Source organism: Thunnus maccoyii, chromosome 6, assembly GCF_910596095.1.
Source record: "Thunnus maccoyii chromosome 6, fThuMac1.1, whole genome shotgun sequence".
Lineage (NCBI taxonomy): Eukaryota > Metazoa > Chordata > Actinopteri > Scombriformes > Scombridae > Thunnus > Thunnus maccoyii.
Window position 1 is genome coordinate 1,075,001 of NC_056538.1, and position 25,570 is coordinate 1,100,570.

At 39.9% G+C, this 25,570-nt stretch overlaps 1 protein-coding gene across 1 annotated transcript in view; it reads right to left on the reverse strand.

The window, feature by feature from the left end:
- Nucleotides 1-2,982, reverse strand: part of gal3st2 (galactose-3-O-sulfotransferase 2) — a 45,838-nt gene extending 42,856 nt beyond the window's left edge. Inside the window, exon 1 of the mRNA XM_042415362.1 lies at nt 2,861-2,982. Within this exon, the coding sequence (XP_042271296.1) occupies nt 2,861-2,916 (56 nt within the window). The 5' untranslated portion in view covers nt 2,917-2,982. The remainder of the gene's footprint in view (nt 1-2,860) is intronic.
- Nucleotides 2,983-25,570: the final 22,588 nt, after the last annotated feature.

Here is a 25,570-nt window from a genome sequence, read left to right on the forward strand (position 1 = left end):
TTACAGATGTCTGGACTAAATCCACCCAACACTACACTCTGACACACTTCCTGACAAGCATTGTGTTTCACAGGAAATTACTTAAATTCAATTAATTATGCTGGGGTGTACTGTCAAGGGAAACACACATTTTAAATCCAATGCAGTCCGACTGCAGAGTCAGGCGACAGACCTAGTCTGGTTATACTGTAACAAGACAGTTACAGTATAACCAGTACAAAGACAGTCAAATCTGGTCTGAACAGACCCATGGTTAATTAACCCTGATACAAAATGCAGTCAACTCGAACAGTCAAAGATGATGCACCACATGATCAGAGCTGGTAGTCCACTTGGATCCATATAATTATTTGACATATTAACACAGAGACTTGAGACCTGCAGCAATACAATCACACTCCATTAGGCTAAAAACAATTTGGCCTGACTTGGATTCCAGGTCTGGTCAAGTGCATGAACATGAAACATGACAAACATATAATCTACCTGGGCCTCATATTGAAAGCAGAATGTTAGCAGAGCAGCAGCAGCTTCAGTCCTCAGTGTCTACACCAGGATGTGTTCAGACACAGTATAGAATGTAGTTCACCCACGTGAAGTAAAGGAAAAGTCATGGGGTCACCAAAGTCTGTAAGGTTCATCCTCTGGGAACACTGAATGTCTAAACACAAGACTAGGTCAAAACCAAGTATATGGCTGGACCGTATATGGTCAGTGTGTATAATTGTGGCCAATTTGTTACAGGGAGAGTCAGTGTTAGTGTCTATAATATGTATTCCTAGATATTAAATGTTCATCTGCATTTTTCTGTAGTGGTCCTGTGCACCTTTCTGCCTCTTTCCCAGTCAATGATTATGGAGGCTGTGGTGGAAATTGTAAGTGAAAGTTTTGATAGCATTTTGGTTGCAAATTCAAGAGGCTTATCTCTGCCTGGTTACTGCAGTTACAGTCAAATCAAGCGCACCTTCAGAGTAGCTGCCCCATACTCAACTGATATAACGGCTACATGAACATGGATCTCATGTTTTACCTGCAACACTTGTGTTTTAATGCTGTTGTTCATCGTTTGTGATGTGAAAACATCAGAGAAATGAAAAGCTTGCGTGTTATTAGTTCTGCAGAGTATCTGTCCTGCTGGCTGTTGATAGCACTGTCAGCCAGAGAGATGGTGATTCATTTTGAAAGAGCAACGGCCAATAGGGACAACTGTGCTTATAGGGCTGGTCTGTGGCAAGTCCAGCCAAAAATTTCATGTTAATCCATTACATAGTTGTTGAGATATTTCAGTCCAAATTTTCAGTCCAAAGTGGAGGACTGACAGACAGACTGACATGTTATCCCACCAGCAAGCCACCAGCATGGCTACAAACCTGAATAAAGGAGTGGAGAAACAGAGGGAATGCAGATGCTTCCACACAGGTCACAAGGGCTAACTGAATGGTTTGATGAGGATCACTGATATTTAGAGCTGAAGCCAACAGTTATTTTAATCATCAGTTAATCTGCTGATTATTTTTATGATTAATCAATGAATCCTCTTGTCTGTAAAATATCAGAAAAAATAATACAATTTCTCAGAGCTCAGGGTGTCTTCAAATGACATGTTTTATCTGCCTAACAATCCAAAACTGAAAGATTTTTTTTTTTAAAGAATATATAATTATATTATACAAAAAAATAAATGCTCATATTGGGGAAGCTACCAGCAAAATGTTTGGCACTTTTACTTGATAAAGGACTTGAGTGATAAATGGATTAACAACACACAAACACAAGTTTTACATGATTCATTTCTGTCATTTGACTAATTGAATAATCAGTCATTTCAGCATCAATATTAGTGTTCACATCTCACTATTTTTGGGGAGAACATACACACAGACACAGGCAAACTCAATAAGTAAATGAGCCTACATGTCTGCACCAAAGACTATAATCCTAACCTATTTTTAGATTTGGACATTTTCTACAATTAAAAACATTAGTGAGAATTGAATGTGTGTATTATGAACAGAAAAATACACTTTTAACTCATTTTAGCCATGGTTTGATCAAATAAAAAAGGAGCAAATGCAGCAAAATCTGGAACATCCAACTGAAGCCTGGGTAACACTTCATTTAGCATTCATAAGCAGACCATAAAACAGTTACGTTTTGTTAAGTTAAGCCTGTTGTAAGCAGATCTGTGTTTATGAATGTATTTGCTAACAGCTAAACTCCTTCTGTGGACACCCATAAGTGTTTGCTGCTCCATAAACAGATGATGAATGACAATATAGTAAAACACAGTTGTAATAATATAAAATGTCTTCATATGAGAGCTTATAACTGTATATCAAATACTGTACATTAATTAACACAAAATGTTCAAATGTAAAACTGTTTTAAACAGCACTTGTATGTTGTCTACTCTGTGTTTGTCATTTGTCCAGTTAAGTGTTGTGTATGCACTGTGGCTTAAAAATGATGTTCCTAACAGATAAATAGGTTTATTTTTTTTTGAAAATGTCCTGATATCTGCTTATAACTACATTATAGTGTCTTATAAACCATTTATTAAAGGTTTGTGTACTGCTTATAAATGCTAAATAGGGGGACATAAAGTGCCACCATTCTTATTCAAGTCCAGCTCTCTTCAGTAGTGTTATTCTGATGCTCTGATTATACAGTCACTACGACATTAGTTTAGATCTGTAGTCCACTGTTTACTGTGGTTGGAGCAGAGCAGCTGCTGACTGTCAGTGTATCCTCACACAGCGCCAGTCACGATAGTTTTACTTAGAAAATGACAACTTAAGAGAGGCGATGCTGTAGCCTACATGTCCTACCAACTTCCAAAACAGAACACGAGTTGACTTACGAGGTTACAGAGCTGAGAGGCTGGTCCCTGATCCATCTCCTCGGTGGGGACAGCATCTCCCCGAAACAACTCCCGCTCCGAATGTCTCTACGGTCCCCGTCCTGTCTGCCGTCCTCTCTCTCTCTCTCTCTCTCTCTCTCTCTCTCTCTCTCTCTCTCTCTTCCCCCCCCCCCCCCCCCCTCTCTGTGCATCTCTAGCTCTCTCACTCAGACTCCTCCTGCTGAAACATCAGCACTTCCACGCTCAGAGACAGAGGAGAAACATAAGCGTAAGAGTTAGGAGAGAGAGAGAACTGTTATGCTCTAAAGCGCTGAACTGCAATTCTCTCAAATTCAAATTTGCTTTCATGATATGACAATAATTCAGTTATGTTTGTAGTAATGTTTATCACAAAGGCAAGTTGAACAAGGTTGAATGCAAGTTTTTTCATTCAAAATGTAAGAAAAAAGACATGACACATTTTACATTTACATTACATTTTTCCTCAGGCAGTGACATGCCCTGACAGATTCTGCTGCTTGTATGTCAGTTCTTCCCCAGAATGTATATTGGACTTTGCTTTGGTCTCTCTTGGCATTTGAGTTTTATTTTGGTAAAGAACTTGGTTCGTGTTCCTTTCCACAGGCTGTAGTTTACTGAGTTTACTGTAGCAGGAAGTGTTGTTCTGTCAGTACCTCTTGTTGTGGCTGAACTGACACAGTGGGCCCTATTTTCGTGTCGGCGGAGTGGCGGAGGAGAGGCGCAATAGAGGGTGCGGCGGTGCTAATTCGGCACACTGCAATCTTCGTGCCAAGAATGAGTACGCCATCCGCCGTCGCCTGCTTAGAGCAGCTCAGCGCACTTATTTTCCGTATTATTTTTGTCACTTTATTTGGTGAAGGCACATCTATATAAACCTCTCTATATCACACAAATCCCTTTATTTGTGTTTTGCTTGTTTTTCTACTTTCTCACTTTTTTCTGGTCATTGAATTGTTGAATTGATGGGAGTTAATGGGTGATTCTTGCCAGCATCAGCAGCAAACAATAGCAGCAGCTTCATATTGTTGTTGACCCTCTGTCAGCATTTGAGCTAAGGAACTGGGCAGAGATAAGTTATTAAAGTGGATTATTTACATATGCTGTTGTTTTATTGCTGTTGTTTTAAGTTAACGGACTTAGTGTCCAGTTGTTGCTGCTGATAATACTGTGAAGTATTGTTGTTTGCTGCTTGATTGGTTGTGTTTATCATGCTAAACTGATTAGTGTGTCCAACTGCTTGGACTGCTTTGTGTTAGCCCACCATCATGTGTGAGACACACACACAGGCACACACACACACACACACACACATTTGGTGAGCCAATAACTCAGTAGTGGAGGTCAGCTCTGTCTAAGTTATCTTATTGTTAGAGACATGTTAAACCAGCAGGTGCCATTAGCCATTGTCTCTGTTCTGATCTCACGGTGACGTCCGCCATCTTGTTCCTCCTCCTTCCTCTCTCACACCCCACCCCCCTTGCACACACACACACACACACGCACCTGTTGTTGCTGTATATTGTCTTGCTCTTTATAACCGCTCTGCACAGGAGTACAGAGCTCATGCCCGAACATGAGGGCTGCAGGGGTGCACTTGGTGGATTTCTGAACTGCCACCCGGTATGCCCACAGGACCAAGGGCAGATGCAGGTTTCAGTCTTGCTTCTGACGGCTGGTCAGGATAGTGAGCTGGGTGGCCAGGATGCAGTTAGAACATTCAACCAGCCCTTCGCTCTGGGGATGTAGTTGTGTAGTCCAGGTCCTCCTGATGCTCATCCACCTGCAGACATCGCTGAACACTCCAGCCATGAAGTTTCACCCCTGGTCACTGTGTAGATCCTTGGGCGCACCAAAGCAACAGAACATCTCACTGACCAGGTGTTCGGCCGTGGTAGCGGCACTCAGGCCACTTGGTGAAGTAGTCCATGGCCACACGGACGTAGCGGTCGTCTGGGTTGGTGGTAGGAAAGGGTCCTAGGATGTTTATGCTCAAATGCATCAGGCAAATGGATGAGTGAGCTGTGTTTTTTGACAAATTAACTTAAGTGTTGAAAAAACAACAAGCTTGTTCTGTAGTTTCCTCAGCGAACTGGAAGGGCAGCTGGTCATTCTATAAAATTTTTCTGACAGGTTAGTACAGGGATTTCCATTCCATTTGCATCAATTAATCAATTATGTTTTGGATTTTGGGTCAATTGTGGATGAATTCAACAACAAAACGTGGCTTCCACTCTGATTTAAGTGTCTTATTGGCTTCTTTTCCACTGGCAATTGCAGCTGAGGCTCATGGGAATAGTAGTATTTAGGCCCATCTGCCATGCGAAACTGATGGACGAAACATGATTTCTGAGAAACAAAGTTTTAAAAATTGAAACTGATGGCCATAATATAAACCTATATGCAGAGAGTCTATGTGAACACTGAGAATATTGTTTAAAAAAAAAAGCCAAATTGTGATACAGAAAGGGGAAAACGCTTTTGGAAACAGCGGTTACTTTCACTTTACAATTCCATAGTTTTGCTTTTCTTCTCTGCTGTTGTCAGGCATGTCATGAAGGGGTGATGGAGGTTGTAGTTTTCCAGTTGGTAGGTTTCTGTAGTGCATCAGAGGCTCTGTCTCTGGAATAGGGTGGTCCATGTAAGGGCTCCATGATGGTCAGCTACCAGGACTCTCCAAGAATGTTAAATTAGAAAAGCTGCTTATTGAATTAGCCTGTTGGCATTTATGAGACTATTAAGTGTACTGCCTCAGAAATAAAATGACTGCTGCAGTTAGTCCATAAACTGTAGCACCCTGAATGTATTTTCCAGTCTTTGGCACCCAGTGAATAAATCCTCTGCGTGATAGTCAGTGTTAACAATTTTGAATCCAGATGTGTCCCTGCAGGCTCATTCTCCATAAATAGTCTTTTATTTGTCAGTAGTGACTAATAGTGTAAATTAACTGATGAGTCAAGTCAGCAGTCACACAGTTACTGTATACACATCTCCTCTACTCTGACCTCTTTTACTATGGAACACATGCAAATGTGTTCCATGTGTTATCATGCATAACTGCATGATAACACAATTGAACTTATGTTAACAAACCGCCTTTACTAAGAGTGTGGAAGGCAAGTGGATGTTTTTGAGGGACAGACACTCAGCAGAATGGATCAAAAGGAGCAAACCAGAGATTCATAAACTATCACTGAAATCAGTGGTCACTTCATCCAAATTACAAAAATAACATTTTCTCATTGGAACTATTTTGTACTCCACAGAGATGCCTGTGGATTATCCAGAGTAACAAGGAAACTATTTCTGGAAAGACAAGTTGCAGTTAATGTTTGTAACATTGTCAGTGTTTCAGTAAGGTTGTAACTATCACTGAGTACAATGAGGTCATGTCCTCAACTGTTTTTACGTGAATTTCAGAGGTTTAGCAATATTGCAGGGGAGTTTACATTCTACAGTTAAAGTTCAAGTTAAAAGTACACATGGTGCATATTTCTCAGGCTGAATCCAGTATTTTTAGAGTGGATTTCAGTGTGATTGCAGTTAGCCCTTTTTTACATGTCCTTATTTTCTTAATAATTACCTGAAAAGAACTTTGTAATCTGGTGATAATTAGTGTAGAGGGAAAATAGAGACAAAGTTCTGAGAATGATATTTGAGTTAGACTTAATTTGATGAGTTTATAAGCAGATGTTGATTCTTAGAGGAATTCACTTGGGAAAAATATTATTCAAAAGCTAACTCAATAAATACATATTAAATTCTACTTATAGTATCAACATTCCAATAATATTATCCATAATGATAGAACACTCACAAGGAGATGATTTTACTTTTGAAGTGCATTTTACTGTTAATTTACTTATACATAAGTAAAAGTTAGACTTTTCATTGTTGTATTGCTTACTGCTGACATTATCATCTTGTTTCATATGTATTTTGTTGTGTTACTTTCCCATACACCAGATTTTAACCACATAGTCCTAATGCTCCTTAAATATCCCCTCCAGTCATTTTTTAAGACATATAAAAAATACTCTGTTTTGAACAATAATGTGTGTCTGATATGGTTTTTCCACAAAAATGCTCAAAAATCCAGAATCTACTGGAGATGTCTCGTACTCCTCTGCAAAGTCAGTTTTCAACATGTGTGCACCGGAGGCTTCAAGTTTCCACAAATAGCCTCTTGGATCATGATTAGCTCCAAAATAGTTGCGAGCTCATAGGTAAACACACCTTAAAGCAGATAAATGTGAAAACACATGTCAAATTGTACACATACATCATTCTGCACAGAAAAGCTCAAACACCCAAAAGAAGTAACAAGAGAAGTAACACATTTTTGAACATTTACAGCTTGTCAGTATGTTTTGATTTTTGAGTTATCATCACCAATGTCTGATATAAAAGCCAAGATGACTGTTCGCAGGTTTACAACTTGATCCTCTTCCTGTACAATACACAGTCTATAACAATGCAGCAGTCAAGTCTCAGGCCAGCGCTCACATGGTATTTGAGTCCTGGCCATTGAAAGTACCCCCTTTAGTTCAGAGCAGTGTAGCCATTTTTTGTATCAGAGATGTTTTTCTTGGTGCCAAGCCCGCCCATATAATCTGCTGTCTGTGCCTCTCTTGTGCTGCTGTGAGAGGGGGTGGCATAAAGACTCAGGGCTTGAGGGGCGTAAGGGGGGCTTTTGGCCCACAAAGCCTCCTTTGTCTCCATGAACAGAGAGGTAAAACGAGCCTGCACCAGTCACCCTCACAGGGGTGAACATGGCATTGTGTGAGTTCTGCACCCCACACACACATAGAGACACACAGACTCTTTTCCTCACTCCTTCTGAGCCCAGAGAGGATGGTATTGTGTACAACCATAGGTGTGTGTAAATCATGTGTGTGTGTGAAATTCAATTTAAATCAGCCTCAGTGTGTGGCTTTAAAGGGTCAGTTCACCCAGATTACAAAAAACAAGCTAACAGAAAAAACACAGCTGGTAGTGTCTCTCCATGCAGTTCATTTTTCATCTGTCTCTGAGATTTCCGCCTCCACCCCAATACAAGGTGGTGAATGGAATTTTGTTTGTGGTTCTCACATTATTTAAAAATGTCTTTCCACCTGTGTCCCTGTTAATCATTTAGACTAGTTCTTAAGTACAACATTTGCAGAGTTGATTTTTAGAAAACCTTAATTGTCTACATCCATTTTTGCTTGCTAGCAGTCTCCTTCCTTCTGTCTTTGCTTGGCTCAATGTGTAGCTTTGTATTTTGTATAATGTATCCTGTGTGTTTTTTGCTTTGTACTGTTTGTTATTGTGCTGTTATATGTTTTAATTGTAAGGGACTGCAGATGAAAATTTGCTTGAAGCTAACTCTGGTGCAGTACATCAAATGTTAACATTTATGTTTCACAATGTACATGGTCCCATTAAATACAGTACAACAACTTGCTGGAGGAGCTTTGTCAATTCTCAGAAGTAACTTTAATGATGTCACAGCAATGTCATCAAGGTTATCTTAGTTTGGGCTTAGAAACCACACATTTTTAATAGAAAGCCTGTGTTATAAACTGGATGTGTGGAGCTTGAAAGACATGTTATCAATAGATCCAGTTGCATTATAGACAATGTAGGAGCCAGTGTTTTTGGAGATTGACCCACATGCATGTGTGATGCATCACTACTACTCTTAAACTTATTGTTTTATTTTTTCCTGATGTTTGTCAGGAGCTGCTGCTGACAGGACAGCAGCTTCTAAGGACAGAGGTGTTTGTAACAGAGGTCAGAGTCAGTGTGGATTGAAAGAATGGAAGCTAAGTAGTGCTTATAGAACGTCTCACTTTTGATGTAGAGTCCCAGTAAAAGTCAGGGTATCTCAGTGCTTTTAACCATTCTTCTTTTGATCTCCTCCAACTCTATGGAAGTGCAATAATAAATCACTCTAAGTAATCATTTACATTATAGAATTAAGTGAAATCAGGAAAGTGGGACATGATCAAACACATTTTGGGAAATGGTCCACAGTGGTGAAAAATACAAGTGATTTGTAGTTACTGGGCTAAAACACAGTGACAGGGATTTGGCAGTGACAGGGAGTGTTACACATGAGGAACTGGCCATGACAACAAATTGAAGGAGAACAAGAAAAACATGCAGAGGTTAAAAAAAAAAAAAAGGTTATGATCAAATTCTGTTTTCAGCAGTATGAGAAACCAAGCTGAACATGAAACTTGTTGTCATACGTCTGGAACTTGACTCAGGCGGTTGGATTGGTACATAGCTTCACTCTGTCTGTGGCCATTTAAACTTCTAACCTGCCAGACAAACACACACTCTGAGAGGTGGCTGAAATCAGAACAATGTCTCTCTGTTCCTTGACACACTTGTGTTACCTTTCTTTGCTCTTATTCACTTTCTATTCTTTTTCATCTTTCTCTTTACTGTCTTTTTCTTTTTCAAAACTTTCTACCTCTCTTCTCCCCACACAAGGCATCAGAGTCAGTTTCCTCTTTCGTGCATTTTCCACACACACACATGCAACTTGGTAAGACATCATCGGGGAGGATGTATTAGCAGGAGAAAGATGCCCACGCACACACACATGCACAGTTTCTCCCTGTCTCAGTCTGAGAGCTGCAGATTACACGCTCCAGCAGTTATCAGTAGAAAGGTCAGGCCATCAGTGTGTCAGCAGAGACAGAATGGCCTAATTTGATTCCTCCTTGTCGACTCTTAGGGATACATATTCATTATGAACTGCTCTTGTCCTCAGAGAGCCACTGAAACTATGTCTCTGTGTCTCGCTCACTATTAGAGAGACACAGTGAGAGATCCTGAAAAACTGGAGCTGTTCTCAATGACCAGAATAGCTTCATGAACCCAAAACTGGATCATTCATCTCAAGGACAAATGGGAAGAGAGACCGTGTTTGAATAAAGACACTTTCTGCTTCCTTTACTGTACACTGAGATAGAACTGACTGAAAATGTTTGCTGTGCTAGTGGCAGAACCTAAGAATGGAGAGAATTGGTCCAACAGTTGGTCCACAGTGAGATATCTCTACTACAGGACTTCTAAAAACTGGACTACACTGCACCACCTTCACTAAAGTTTTCATACAGGAAATCTCTTCAACAAAGTTACAGTATATTCCTTCAGATTTCAGTCCTGTTTGATTTGGCACCAGAAGAAGCGGCAGCTGAGAGGATTCCACGTTACATGTACATACATGTGTGAATCTTTTGTGCGTAATTTAATCCTCTGTGGGAAAGGTGGACTCCACCAGTAAGTATCATGTATTTTTTTTAATCAGCAATCTGACATTGCCACGCCACTGGTGTGCCCAGGCTCTTACTGTGTTGTTGAGTGGAGCGAAGAGATTCAGCCACCACCGACCTGTATCAGTGTAAGGAGAGGGAAACTTCTTACTCCAGACTGTGTCATTTATTTAACAGCTGCATTTCTAGATCAAAATCTGATCTAATGAAGGTGGTGGACAGCAGAGAATGTCAGTATACAGTGTGTGTGGTGCTTTGACCTCACGTATACACACACACACACGCACACACAAACCAATCCCTGCTGGGTTGGGTGCCCTTTGCTTTTAGGTAGCCACACTTAGGGAATTCACCTTTCCTGTGTGTGTGTGAAGCTGAGTGCCTCAGGGGTTGGTCAGAGAGGGGACCATTGTATTTTGAGTGGTATTTATGGGTAGCAATTCACTTGCAAGGAAACAGACGTGCAGGCTTCAAATCGCTCAGAGGTAGGGAGGAAGGGAGGAAGGAAGGATGGAAAGAAAAAGGAAAGGAGAAAGGAAGGAAGGAAGAAAAAAAGAATCTCATAAATGTTAAGCTGTTGCTACTAGGGGAATTTATACAACAAGGATTCCAAATTCAAATAGCTATGGAAAATAAAAGTGGGAGTTATGTTTGGAAGTCAGAGTACCTTGGTAGATCAGAGTCTTGTAAAACTGTCTTGCTGGAAAGCGTTGCGGTGTAAATCACCAGTACAACCTCATGAAAACATCACATAAAAAGAAGACGAGGTGGTGAGCAGAGAAATGGAGTGCATCCTCAGTGGGAGGTGGTGTTTTACAGATGGTGAGGATGAGGTCAGACAAGAGTTATAGCAGAATTTTGACCCTCATACTCGCCTGTCAGTTTGCACTCTTAGGTTTCCCCTGAAAACAATTTAGTTTTTATGAAGCCAAGGGGGTCTGTCACTTCCCAGAGTGCAACCTTGCAACCTGAAATGTGACCCCACTGTACACACCTCCAACCCCCACCCCAACACACACAAACTCACAGAGAGAGAGAGAGAGAGAGAGAGAGAGAGAGAGTGAGTGAGTGAGGGAGAGAGAGAGAGAAAGAGAGAGAGAGAGGTTGAAGCCACAGACATAATCCCCAGCCAACTCATACTCTGTTTATTCTACTTTCTGGAGTCCGCTTTGAGGATGCATTCCAAACATTCACAGTAGATTGGCGTCTACAGGAAGACAGCGTTGTGACTGCGTGGACTGCATGGTTGTATTATAAGAGCTGCACAGGGCTTCACTGCTCAGCCTTGCAGCCAATTTTTCCCAGTGGTCACTCACGGTATTGCAGCAAAAAATCCCTCTGTGGCCCAAAAAGCATTTTCCCCATAGACCATCTGTAAAACTGTTGTCAGGACACCTCCAACTGCAAACAAGGTCAATTATGACTCTTTCTATTGTGAATTTTTCATACATGGAGGTTTTATATTTGTAAAACTTTCCACTAAAAAACAGTATCAACTTTTGGTAGGAAACAGGAAGCAAACCGTATCAAAGTCACAAACTTCCCATTCATCCAAGGTTTTTTTTGGCCCTAAAACAAAATCACAATACTTCCTATTTTGTTCCTGAGAGATAAGAGTCATATTCAGTCTTCAGGCCTTGAGAGGTCTTTGTGAGTCAAACATACTTTTTAGGCATTTGAACAAATGCCTTGTGAGGCACACACTTCGGCAGTGAAGATGTGTTCCAAAAAGTTAGCATGTGTAGCCTACAAGCAATGACAACATGTTAAACAGAGTGGTAAATATCTTTGACTAGACTTTGATATGGCTGAATCCAAATGGAAAGATTATGTGTGTTGCCTTACCTGACATTTACTTGTTTGTGTTGCAACTCATCTTAAGAAGCTTGGTTCCCACTATTTCAGCCACACTATCTGCTATGGGTGTGCCCAAATACAAATACATTATTCGGCAAAGCACAAATAGCAGATTTTTCACGAACATTTATTTCATACAAATGTTTTAAAAATGTTGTTTTCGGGAAGAAAACAAACCATGTCAAATACCAGTGCGCAGGTCACTTACATCACTATCTCAGTCTCTGTCCTCTGCTCTGCTGTTACCTCTATCAACAGGTCTCAACGAAGGGAGGCACATCCACCTGCTACATGACGCACATTGCCTTATTTGAACATTACTCCTGGGGTTGGGGGTGTTCCCTAGAGATAAAGCTGAGCTACTGACACATGCAAAGTGCTCCCAAGGGCCTCTCCATAACCTGTTGTTCCTTTCCTCAAAGTTAGGTTGTAAATGAAAAGTGCAAAGCAAGAATCACCATTGAAGTTCTTCTCTATATGTTACATGCTGTGCTGTTTCTGGGTTATGGGTGTATAGTAGAGAGTAGAGGTCTGTCTGCACATTGGCAGTGCATTCAGTTTAGCTCTATAGTCAGTGCAGTCGTCTACAACCTGGGAGACTGGAGTTCATGACCCGGTGTGGAGATCTCCTTTGTAAGATAGTTTATTCATAAACACTTATTTTAACACATTAATATCCTAAAATTAAAAGCATAATAAAAGCAAAACTGGATTTTTACGCCTATTTACACTTTTATTTGAATACAAATACAAATATAAATAATTTTGCTGCCTCAACAAATATAGTACAAATACAAATACTGGGCCTTCTGCACATCCCTACTATCTGCCACTGTTTGATCATCAGCTGCTCCATGTGACCAGTGTTACTTGCCCTTGATCCCCAGCAACATGCAGCATGTCATCAAGGTCCGTTTGAGGTCAGCCATTGTGTGTCTTCAAAGGTCCACTTGGATCCAAACACCAGGAGAGGAACCTGATCAAAGCAGGTTTGGATCCACAGTTCTGACTCATGTCTCAGGTAACCATGTGGAATTATGGCCAGGGGTTATAGTGACTACAGCTCAAACTGATTTACTGCGGGCGCAATAATAGGTACACATGGGTTTTTTTTCATATAATAGCCTAACATTGGTTATTGATTCAGTTAAATGACATGACATGGGTTAATTTGTATTAAACATGGACTACAATTCAAATACCAAAACACAGCTGACATTTTTAAGGTGACCCTGGATTGAATAATATATTAAGACCATTGACTGTATATAAATATGGATGACATGTCTCCACTTCCTGCTGCTATGGAAAAGTGAAGCCAAAACATCTCCTTTCGGGGAGCTGCCATATTGCTTGTGTGACGTCATTTGGAGCCAGTCAGTAGAGTCAGAGTTTGAGAGCGGCTGTCACAGCTATATTTATATCGTTAAGTAACTAATAAAAAACAAATTTACAAGAAAAATGAGTATATGGACAAACATCAGCATAAAAACTACTTAAAATGACAGAAAGCATCTTGGGAAAAATTTATTGGACGTGTACTTAGATTTTTTAGTTTAGCTCATGTCATGGAGGGGGCGGGACTTATGACCTATACTGCAGCCAGCCACTAGGGAGCAATCGCGATATTTTGGCTGCACTTTTGGGGAGGTGTCATGACGTCCATCTTTATATATAGTCAATGGTTATGACCTGTTATTTGGTCCACCTGCATGTGCACATGGTAACATGCTCTTATACTACATGTTTACTGCATCTCCTTCACTGGATTCACAGCTACACCTGCCTGCAGGCCTGCTGACTTTTATGGCCCCTATCTTTGCTTTTATGGACCTGTGTGTGGAGCCACAGGCACAGTGCGTGCCATAAGTGAATGTAACATTAGGAGCCATATTTATCAATCTTTTCAGAATCACTCCTAGGAATCAAAGTGACTAAAAATACTACTAGTACTAAATAGACTACTTTATGAAGCGTCTTACTCTTACTTTCAGCAAGATGATAGACTATTCCTGGAAGAGAGCCAAATGGAGAAATTATAGTGACGTGCAGTGGTTTTCTGACTAGTTGTAATCTTTGTGTGTATAAGCAAATAATCCAGGTAACAGTTATGATGCCACTATAGGCTACTTACCAATTCTATTTGCCTAGAAGGAAAACAGACCCTTCTACTTGCAGAAATGTATTTGTGTGTAAATCAAACATGTCTTGAAAGTGCTAAGCTGAAATATCGGGAAAAAACAAAAACATAATATATTATTATTATTGCAAAAAGAATATTATACACTGAAAATAAAGAAACTTACACAATAGAACTGTCACTAGCTTAATTGTTAAATTTAGAAAGGGGGAAGCATAACTTCATTGCATCATGATTGCTTGAAGCTATACTTTTTTTAACATACAATACCTTCATGCAAATGTTTTATTTAATCAGTCCTCACATTCTCCTTTGTCAGATGGTACAGGTCACTTACCCTCAAAAATAGAAACAGGTTGCAGGGTATTGTTAAAGTGCATAGTGAAATTGCAGGCATGACCTTGAATAACCTTCCTCATCTGTACAAGATTAGGACTTTGAAGAAGGCCCAGTCAATCCTAGCTGATCCTTGCTAGCTGATTGTCATCATCTTTGTCATCATCACTGTCTGGCCTGTTCATTTTTGCTCCAGGGAGGATATTCTATTGTCATGTCAGAAGCAATGAAAGACAATTCCAGGAAGTGTGGTCCTTGTCCACTATGCAACACAACATAGAGTTAGACCCACTGCATGATCATGATGATTTTTAACTTACTGAAATCAATTCCCAGCCTGGCTGTAACACCAGTAGTGTTGACTGGTTAACTCTGTCCCTTGCTGTGGAACAAAACCTTATCAACTACAGCAGTTCTCTTTGGACCTTCATTTATTCTGGATTGATATGTTAAATTAAAATATGGCTCCTGAATATTAATGTTATTTTAATGCAGATAATCCTTACCTTGCTTGTGTGATTTAACACAATTAAATGCTGGTCAGCTACGCAGTAGGCTTTCTCACTCACTTAATTTTCAGCGCCTAATCTGCTATAATCTAATAGCATTTGGTCTTTACATTTTAGGATTTTGCTGTCAAATAAAGGATAAACATGTGTAAACTGTGTTAAAACTGATGGTATTCTATTGTGTAGACTCATTGGACCTCATGCAAGAAGCACTTGTACGAACAGATTTGTTCTTAAAATGTATGTACAAGTGATTTAAGAACATTTGTGACATTCATCAGTTTTCTCATACTTAGAATTTTCTCCTAGGTACAAGCAAAAGTTATGAGTGGTCCAGACCTGTCGTATGTGTCATGAATAGATAATCTCTGCCTTTCTTCACAGGGAGAAACAATTGTTTGATTTACAATTACATGTCCTAATCTGAATTAATTCGGAGTTTAAATATGATACCCAAATTAACAAAAAGTGTAAAATAAAAACCAATTTAATGCATAATTTATATTCTGTTTAACATATTTTCATCATCATGGCTGTCATTTTATTTGAAAGGATTTTTAGATTTATTTTGGTGCATAGCTGCTACTTTTCAGTCGTTGTTGGACACTGCTCTCACTCTGACAGCTGCCTTTGTGTCTCTCTGCAGCTCTCTGTCCAGTATCTTGTGTTGCAGCTGACAGTGTAACATCACCTGTAGACTATAATATTCTCCTCTAATATCTCTGTGACTGTCATATGACTGCCTCCCATCACAGAGCGTATTGCTTTAGAAAGATGTTTTTTAGCATCTAATTCCTGTAGTATTCCCTCTTTATTTCTGTCACAGCGCAGAGCTGCTCTGATCACATGTTAGCTGGATTCATATTTTTGAATTGTTTCAGGTCTCCTACTGTCACTCCTTAATTTGTTATGTGTTTGTCTTCTGATTTCTGAAAGCAAGCTTGAAGTTGTGCAGTGATTTTACTCTTTGGGAACCTTTTGTGGATGAAACTTGCCCTCAAATGGAGCGGAACATGGAGCCTTATATGGCAATTTTAGGGGCATGGATTATGCTAATGATCACAGCTCACGAACATGCACCACCTCATGAACAGGTGGCATTTATCAGGCTGAAACAAACAATTTACAACAAGTTCAGGCAGTTAAGAGAGTTTGTTGAATTCCACATTTTCTTATTTTCCTTATTGCTTTGTAAAAGAATAAAATTTAAGAAAAAATATGAAAACATTAATGAATGAGGCCAAATGTTACAATACAATGCCATTACATTCCCCAGAACACCTATTAAATAATCAGATATTAATCAAAAAGCATTTATAGAATCTAAACATTTTTTTTTACAATAGTATATTCACAAAGTATAAACAGAATATATTCAGGCCTTATTAATTTATATTATCCTATCATCTTTTTTTAATTTATTACATTTAATTTACTTTACTTCAGTAAATTAAAGCTCAGTTTCACAGGCTGGTTTCACAAACCTTAGCAAAGCTAAAACTATGCAAACTCTGCACAATTAAAGGCTGTGAATTCATCAGTGTGCTCCAGTCCCTTTTGTTCTCTGTAAGTCTGCTGTCCTTGAACTGAGAAGCACTTGATTCAGCTGCATATTGCTGGAAGACGTGCAGAGAACCCTGTTTCAACTAAAACTATTTATTTAGTTTACATCGGATTTTAATCAGTCTCATATTATCTCAAAGTAAATAGCTAGGAAGCTAAATTGTTAGCTTTCTAACTAACAATTTAGGGGGTTCTTATTACTGGTTGTCGCTGCAATGGTACCCAGTTCAGGGGGATTCCCTTTGAGACAGTGTGAGTCAGCCCTCAGGGGCCCCCTCATGCCTCTGTCAACCATACAGTCATAGTGTCTTGGTAGGAACAATTGTGTTGGCCAAACACCCACCCCACAGCAAGGTGGAAGCCAATGTCATGGCAGAAATTTTGGTTTGACATCTGGGATGGCCAATGAGATTGTAGGGGTGGCACTGGCCACCCAGGCCAGCCCTTTTAACCATGCATGCTGTCAGTAAACATTTCTGACAGTCCAGTCAGGAACAGACAGACATACTGAAAGCTGAACACAGTGCAAGCTTTAAAAATGCTACATGTATGTAGATGAGCCGGCCTTGTATCAATTTCTTTTTCCTTTCTTTTTTTCTTTCATTTTCTGTCATATTAAATATTTGAAAGTGCTAAAGTGTTTTTGATGAGCACATCAGTATGAGTTCACTTCTTAGATCTGCTGAGGTTGATGCTAAATTTAATTTTTGAAAAGACAACATAATTCTAAGCACAGTGCTACTTTTCATTATCTTTGTGGTTTTGTAGTATTTCATCTTTATGTTTAGCATTGTAAGCCAAGCAAGCATAATTTGTGTAATGAATAGAATTTGCAATAAAGTTGCGGCCATGTAGAGACTCCACCTTCTTTACTTCAGCCATTCAGCCAACAGACTTGTCTAACTTTCCGCTGCAGTTATTTTTCCTCAAATTCTCAGCTATGGGCACTGATGATGATACAGATGTTGAAATAACAGCCACACTCATCTCACACACTATCAAATGCAAACATAGCAGCTCTGCTCTAAGCTGCAACCACAACCACATTCTCACACCCATGTATGAAATAACTGCAGAGAGAGAGTGTTTGGTTTCCCAAAGGCTCATACTCATGTGAACAAACTGAATGTAAAGCAGCCAATAAGAGAGACTAATGAAGGGGAAAGATCCAGTCAGAAGCCACTGTACTGTCTACATTCACAAATGGAACTGAGTGATGATGGTTTGGTAGCTGTAATTCAGAGTACATTTACACAAGTATTGTACTTGTGCAGTGGCGTAGGTAGAAATTGTATTTTGATTGGGCCAGTACTTAAAGTGAGTGGGCCATCTTTTCCCAGAAAAACTAACTTATGAAAAACGAGTGTCTTTCATAGCCTGTCCAGTCTAAAATACCACAATATATTTGCACCAGCAGCTCATCAGCTCTACAGCACACAGCACTGTTAATTAACTATTTTATTGCACACAGTGGCAACTAAACATAAACCCAGACAGCAGAGAAAGTGTTAACTTAGACAGAAATCGCAAATGCAACATATTCCTGGTGCATTCATTATAGTCTACAGCCACTGTTGCTTCAGTACCAGTCAGCTCACAAAAATTTCACAAAAAACTGTGTCATTACACTCTATTCTATCAAGAAAACTATCCATACCACTGTGATGATTGATTTTCCATTCCTGACTGTGCAGGGAATTACATACAAATGGCTGTGAATGTGGCTCATAAATTGGCGGGTGAACCCATAGCCACGAGAACCCGATTTCAGTTGGAGATGCCGGGTTGCTGACTATTAAACACCCCCGCCCCAAAAACTTTTTGAGTTTATTAAATACTTGCAGCAATCCCACTGCAGCAGAAACAATACGTGTGTCATCACACATACACACACACACACACACACACAGAGCTAACAGATGCAACAGCACAGCTATGGATAGAGGTACATCAGTAACGTTAAAAATGACACCAATATAGCCTGACACGGCAGCCACATATTCAAACACACACAACACAGCTGACAGACACAACAGCATCATCAAGCTTATGGAGAGACGTACACCAGCATCATGCTCAGTAATGATAAAAATGACACCAACATAGCCTGGCACAGTGGCCACATAAACCACACACACATTCACACTCACACACACACAGATGGCAGACGCAACAACAGCATAAAATCCAATTGTACACCCAAAAACACAACTTTACCCAATAAACAATAATATTAAAATAGGCAATAGCCTTCTACAGCCCAAAATGGTAAATTAGCTTACTTTTGATGATTAAGTTACAGCAGGAGACGACTTGGTGCTTGGTGTTGAACACCAAATTATTCAAAGGAGAGTAGCGACAAAGAGTTCAGTCTGTATGTCATCACTGATGCCTTGATGCCAGTTTTTATCCCACTGACAGCTGAAAAGAGTCTTTGAACAGTACAGCTTGTTGCTGCTGAATTAGCAGCCATGTACATGTTGTTACTACTTGGCACTTGAGGAGAAACTGGCACAGGAGTAGATGTCTGATTTGAGAATGATGACTGAACTTGAGCTCAATTCTCTTCCTCCTACTCCCCACAATGTTTTTTTGTGACAAACTCAAGCAAACTTCTTTGTTTCTTTCTTAACTTACATTAAAAGCAGCCAGCTAGCGGACAGTAGGCTTATGTTCCTCTGTGCAATGCGCGAGCTGGAAGTGGAAGAGGAGGAGCTGCTCCCTACTTGCAATCTGGCATTTGTGAAATGCCCTGCCACTCAAAAAAATCTGGTTGCATAGTCACATTTGAAAAAGTATTAATTTAAGCAATATTACACCCACAGCAATAGCACACCCTCGAGTGTAATATTGCGATTATACAACATTTACCAACAAAATAAAATATATATAAACACAATGTATTCATATTGTGAGGCAGTTCGCTCTAAAAATTAAAAAGAATTTGCTTGTGTTATCTCTGTTTCCATGTAAATACATGGGGTATGACTAATACCTGGAAAATCACTCACATCAGTAAACACCTATGTAATGAAACCTAGTTTACTACTCCAGCAAGTAGGCCAAACCTTAGTAATGAACTACCAACAGAGATGATCTCTAGTCCTTGTTGAGTCAGCCAGCCAACTTGAGCTAATGCTTTTTAGAGATCATGGGATTTCCCAAACTGAATAAATACTACACATATAAACACGAAACTGCTTTGTTAGCTCAATCTTGATGTCCGCTGAAAAAAAAAAATTTCCATGGACAGATTTAGCTACTACGTCCGCAAACTTCACAAACATTTTTAAGCTAGTATCGCCATGTCACTGACTCACAGGTACAGGTGATGGAGGATGCCGGAGTGGAAGCTGAGATATACTCTCAACTGAAGAGGAAATGGCAAAGTTTTGATGTGTATGGGGGTGCCGGGTAACGATAAAGGGTGGAGAAGGGTTTTTCATTGGGTGTGCGTGTGTAACTCATCCCACAGTCTCAGAGTTCAATCCACTCAGTAAAGAGTCCATTGTATTTTCCCCACAAACCCTCAGTTCAGTTCAATACTGTTTCACAAACATAAAAGAAAGACAACTCAAAACTCCACTCCGGGTTTTCAACCCCCCACAAAACAAACCAAACACACTAGCAAAGTAACACTACATAAAATAAACCCAACAGAAATGTCAGATAGGTTGGACCACCGTGTTTAATTATATATCTTCAAACATTATAGCTGTAACTGTGACGTTTGAAGTTATGTTACCATCAGGGGCTTCCTGGAGCCCTCCAATGGGGCCCTGGATCACTATAAGTGCTTTCAACTGTACTTATGTCCTTCTCCAGTTTCTTCATCTCCAACTGCAACTTGTTATTTTTTAACTTTCATCTTTAACTTTAACTTTCACCATGTTAATTGTGCCAGTCTTGCTGTTTTTGGTGATGACTCCTTTATATTCTTCATATAGTTTCATCAGCAGGGTTTGTTCCGCTGCTGAGAAGGACACCGCTCTAGTTTTCCCTTCTTTGCAACATAGTATTATCGTCTTTTCAACAATCGACTTATGTACTCCATGCACATGCACACTGCAAGCTTATTCCAGCCTGGCTAGAGTTAGCATTGACTAGACACGGCTAAACTGTGTTAGTGGAGAGGCATGAGCCTCAAGTGAAAGTTGATGTTAATTCTAGCCATGCTTTTTAAAGTAAGCGCAGCTTTCTTTAGCTGTGTAGATGGAATACTCCTCAGGTATTCAAAAGGCCAAAATACTGTGAATCAGGCAGCTGGGGTGTTGCTGCTGTGAGAGAACCATGTGACCTCACCTGAGTATACTGTATATTCTGAACAAATGAAAAGAGTTTGGTAACTTGGAATCCAAACCACACTTAAGAATTCTATTGCCACGATTCTATTGCCAATTTAACGAGTCATTTGCTGCTGGCATTGTTCCCAGTATTTAAAGCAACAGTTGTTAAGAGAAATAAATCAAATCTTGACCCTAACATTCTCAGTAATTCTAGACCAATCTCTAACCTTTAGAAAGCATTCCATTCTATTGAAACTGCTTTCGCCAAGGTGACAAATGATCTTTTGATTGCTATTGACCAACACAAGAAGAATGAGATGGGAATAACTGAGATTAGGATTGAATTATAAGAGTGGTGACCATGTTGAATCACACTGATTCGTCTGATTTCTTATGGAGGTGGACAATTTTCCATGGATATGTAATCTTCAAGTAGGTTTTTCCATTGTACTGTGTTAACAGAGTTTCTTGATTTTCAGTTATAAGGTGTGCTTTCTTGGTGAGGGTTAGGGCTATGAGATGTATGCTGCTCAATGATTTACTTGGCATGGATGTAGTTATCACAGGTGTCTTGAGTGTAGTGTGAGCAGATTTCAGATTCAAGGAATCAGATTTTAAACATTTTATCGCCAGTGAAGTGAACTCTGTGAGCTCCCCCATATTGTATGAGCATGTTGGTATTTTTGGTTATATGGAAGATGTATTTGCAGATTTGAGTCCAGGAGATGCTAACAGGAGTGATCAAATAGGTTATGTTCCCATTTTGTTGCAAGCATTTGGATATCATTTTGTATAGTTTTCCTTGCGATGAGATGCTGATTAACTCTGAAACTACAGGAGATGGGTCTTTGTGTTGACTGTGGCTCTGATTAAAGATTTGAGTTTAGAATATTCCAAAAAATGTTCTTTTCCAATACTGTACTGATGGACCAAGTGAGGGAATGATGCATAATGTTGTTTTGGATGTTCAATGTTTAAGATGTGTAATTATTTTTACTGTCGATTCCAGGAATTGGAGGGGTCTCGGTTAAGTAAAAAGTCAGGTTTGTTCCAGATTGGTGTGTATTTTGATTGTGAAATAGTGGAGTTTATTTGGTGACATTTCCACCAAGCTGTTAGAGTCATTGCAGAGTCACTGTTAAACAGAGTTTTTTCATAATAACCTGTCTAACTCTACCACATCTGGTATACCATCTGGTATACTTCATTTATTCACAATTATGGGGTTCATTTTCATTGCTATGCTGATGACAATTATACATTCCAAATTCAACCCATTCAATCCATCAGTTTCTCAAATCATCATGCTTGCCTGTCTTAAATTGAAAATCAGATGTCTTCTAACTTTTTAATGTTAAACAAAGATGAATCTGAAATGCAGAAAAACAGACAGTTAAGTCAGCTTTTCACCACCTCCATAAGATAACCAGAATCCACCTGTTCCTCTCATGATCTGATGCAGAGATTTTCATTCACGCATTCATCTCCTCCAGGCTTCATTATTGCAATTCCCTGGCCTCTGGCCTACTCCAGTCAACTTGCTCAGAACACTGCTGCAAGAATCCTAACCAGAACCAGAATTTTTGATCACATCACTCCAATTTTGATCTCTCTCCACTGGCTGCCTGTACTCACTAGAGCCTATAAAGCACTATATGGGCAATAACCTGGTTGCCTCAATGATCTAATTTTACCATATAATAGGCATGTCTCCTCCGTTCCAGGTACCTCTTACTTATTCATTCCCAAAATTCACAAAAAAATTGGAAGGCTTTAGAGCATTTTCACAGCTTGGAACAGTCTTCCCATTTATATTAGAACAGCTCCTTCTCTGGAAAACGTTCAGGCTAGACTTAAAACTCACCTGTTTTCTCTGTCCTACAATGTATAACTTATTGTAACATTCTGTTTGGTGCAACAACCCTCTCTTGGCAGCCTGGTGGTTTTATTGCCATTGTTTTTACATTTTTGTTTGTTTTATCTCTATTTTAATTAATGTTTATTAATACTCTATCAGTTGTATTTTTATTAGTTCTGCTGCTGTTTGTTTTTTGTAAAGTATGTTGAGACACTCTTGTGAGATAATGCACTTTAAATAAATGATGACTTCACTATTGTCCAAGTTTTTGTCTCACTAGGGGCTTGGGCTCGGACCTCAGGGGTTCTGGGGAGTCCCAGGGCTCTTCACTGGGGTCCTGGAGGGTCCTGGTGGCCTCCATTGTTATATCTGCTCCTGCTGTCTCCCCTGACACTCCCTCCACATCTAATTCTGTGGCTCCATACTTCACCTATGGGATCTCTGCCTGGCTCCGTTGTGAACCATTCCCTGGGCCTCACCTGGCTAGCTAACCCTGCCGTTCTGAAAATAAACACCGTTTCATTCCAACCCTGTCTCTGGCCTGTCTGTGTTCACACTTGGGTTCACCTGCTTAGTTGCCACGTGACATCCATTGCAGTCCTAGGGGGCTCTGGGGAGTCCTAGAGCCTCCCACTGGGTTCAGGAGGAACGCCTGGGGCAGCCAGAGGGGAAAGGGACCCATCAGAGGCTTCCTGGAGCCCTCCAATGGGGCCTTGGAGGTGTCCTGGGGCCAGTCACCGGTGTCTTAGGAGTACTGGGGCCTTAAAACCTCAAACGATGAAAAAAAGTGCTTAGCACTGTACACTCTACACATGCCATAGAACATTGACAGGTTCATGGTCTTTGTCTGTCTGTCTGTCTGTCCAATTTTTCCAAAGATATTCAGGTATTAGTAACTAAGGAATCCACTGGCTCCACTGACTATATAGTGCCATTGTCACACAATGCTGCTGTTTGGCAAAATACCTAATTAATTGAAACAAAAGACGGTAATTTCATTGAAACAAGAGTCACATGATGAAAACAGGTCATAGCTTACCACATACTCTTTCAGTATTTTTCAAATGCTGCAGATATAAGAAAAATTGGAATAAATCTTTGCAGATTGGGGAGCTCTTCCTCAGGTGGCTCAAGGTCATTAACAGTGTGGGAAAGAGTAAGACTTTGGCCATGTGACCAGTTATGTACATTTCAATTACATATCAGTCAATGTTTAAGTTTATTTTTAAATATCAGGAAGTTGCAAAGAAAGGGTATGTTGACATATGGCAACACCGTGCAGTAGAGAGTTATTTGTATTTTCTACTTATATGACCCTTATATTACCCTCTAGCTATGTTCACTAGTTCTCTGTGAGGACAACAGTGTTCCAGAACTGTATTTCCACTTTAGTTTTTGTGTGAGCAACCTTACTCATCCCATCCATGACCTGGCCTGCTTTCATCATCTGCTACATGCTGATAGGCTTGTTCAGCCCTAGCACACTATCAGCAAATCAATAATGCTTTTTTTAAACCCTAGAATCTGCCCGTTGCAGTTTTCCACCAATCGAAGCTCAACTAAACATCCACTGCATGAGCATGACATGGACACTCAACAGCTACAGGAGCCATGCTTCAATCCAACTGTTTAGAGAACAAGGCACACACATTTCAAATCTAGCAAAATAGAGTGAATTACATTGGTTTATTTGATTATTTCACTTCTTTTCCTGTTTGTCTCTATACTATCAGCTGTCCAGTATAGGAGAAAATTCCCCCAGACCTCATGATCCAATTTTCTATTTGATACTCTGAAGAACTATCAAATAACTGCAAATTAATTACTAAAGTACACTTGGGGTCTTTGGGGCCCCCGAGGGTTTGGTAATCCAGCCAAGAACTAATATAGGGTGATGTCAGGTAATTTGGGACATCAGGTATAATGGGACATATAAGCTTTGAGGCACTCTGCTCTTTAAATATTAGCAGCCAATCACTGAAAAGGTCATTGAATTGTTGCTACAATACTACTTAACATAAAACAATCATTTTGATTTGTCTGTGGTACCCAGGAAGTGTGTGGCAAAACCTTCAAGGTCATCAGGTCAGGCAAATCGCTGTGCTGTGACATACTGAATTGTACTTTTGCATAATAAGGGTGCTAAACCAATAACAGACTATTTAACAATTTGCAGAACTGTATTATGATGAAATGTTTTAGGAAGTCTTTTAATTATAATAGACATATTTGCCAAATACACATTGTTTATTTGTGAATAAGCATTTGAAGCACCGTCCCATTTTATCAAACAGCGTTTCGTAAAATGGGACAAAAATTTCAGCTAAATTGGGACAGTTGTGTAAGTGTTAATATTTGCAATATGTGATTTAATCAATTTTATAGGCTTTTTCTTGTATTATTTTGACCATGTCACACATTTTGCCTCACCAGAACCACATGTGTGTACATTAGCCTAGGCTAATGTACACACATGAGGCTAATGTACACACATTAGCCTAGGCTAATGTATACACACATTAGCCTAGGCCATGTCACACATTTTGCCTCGCACAGATACACAACACGCTAAGCTAATGTACATTAGCCTAGGCTAATCTACATCCTGGTTCAACAATTTCATGAAACGTCACAAAGAACTGAAGATCAAAAAACCTGAAGCACTGTCTGCAGCAAGGGCTGCGGGCCTGAACCCAGTGGTGGTGGGAAAATGGTTTGAGGAGTATGAAGCCCTGCTCACAGAACTAAACATCATGGATGTTCCCTCACATCTGTGGAACTGCGACGAATCAGGACTACAAGACCAGTTCTGCTCCACATGGGTAGTTGGGGAGGTGGGGAAACAGTGTGTGGAAATAACGGCTGGGGGGAA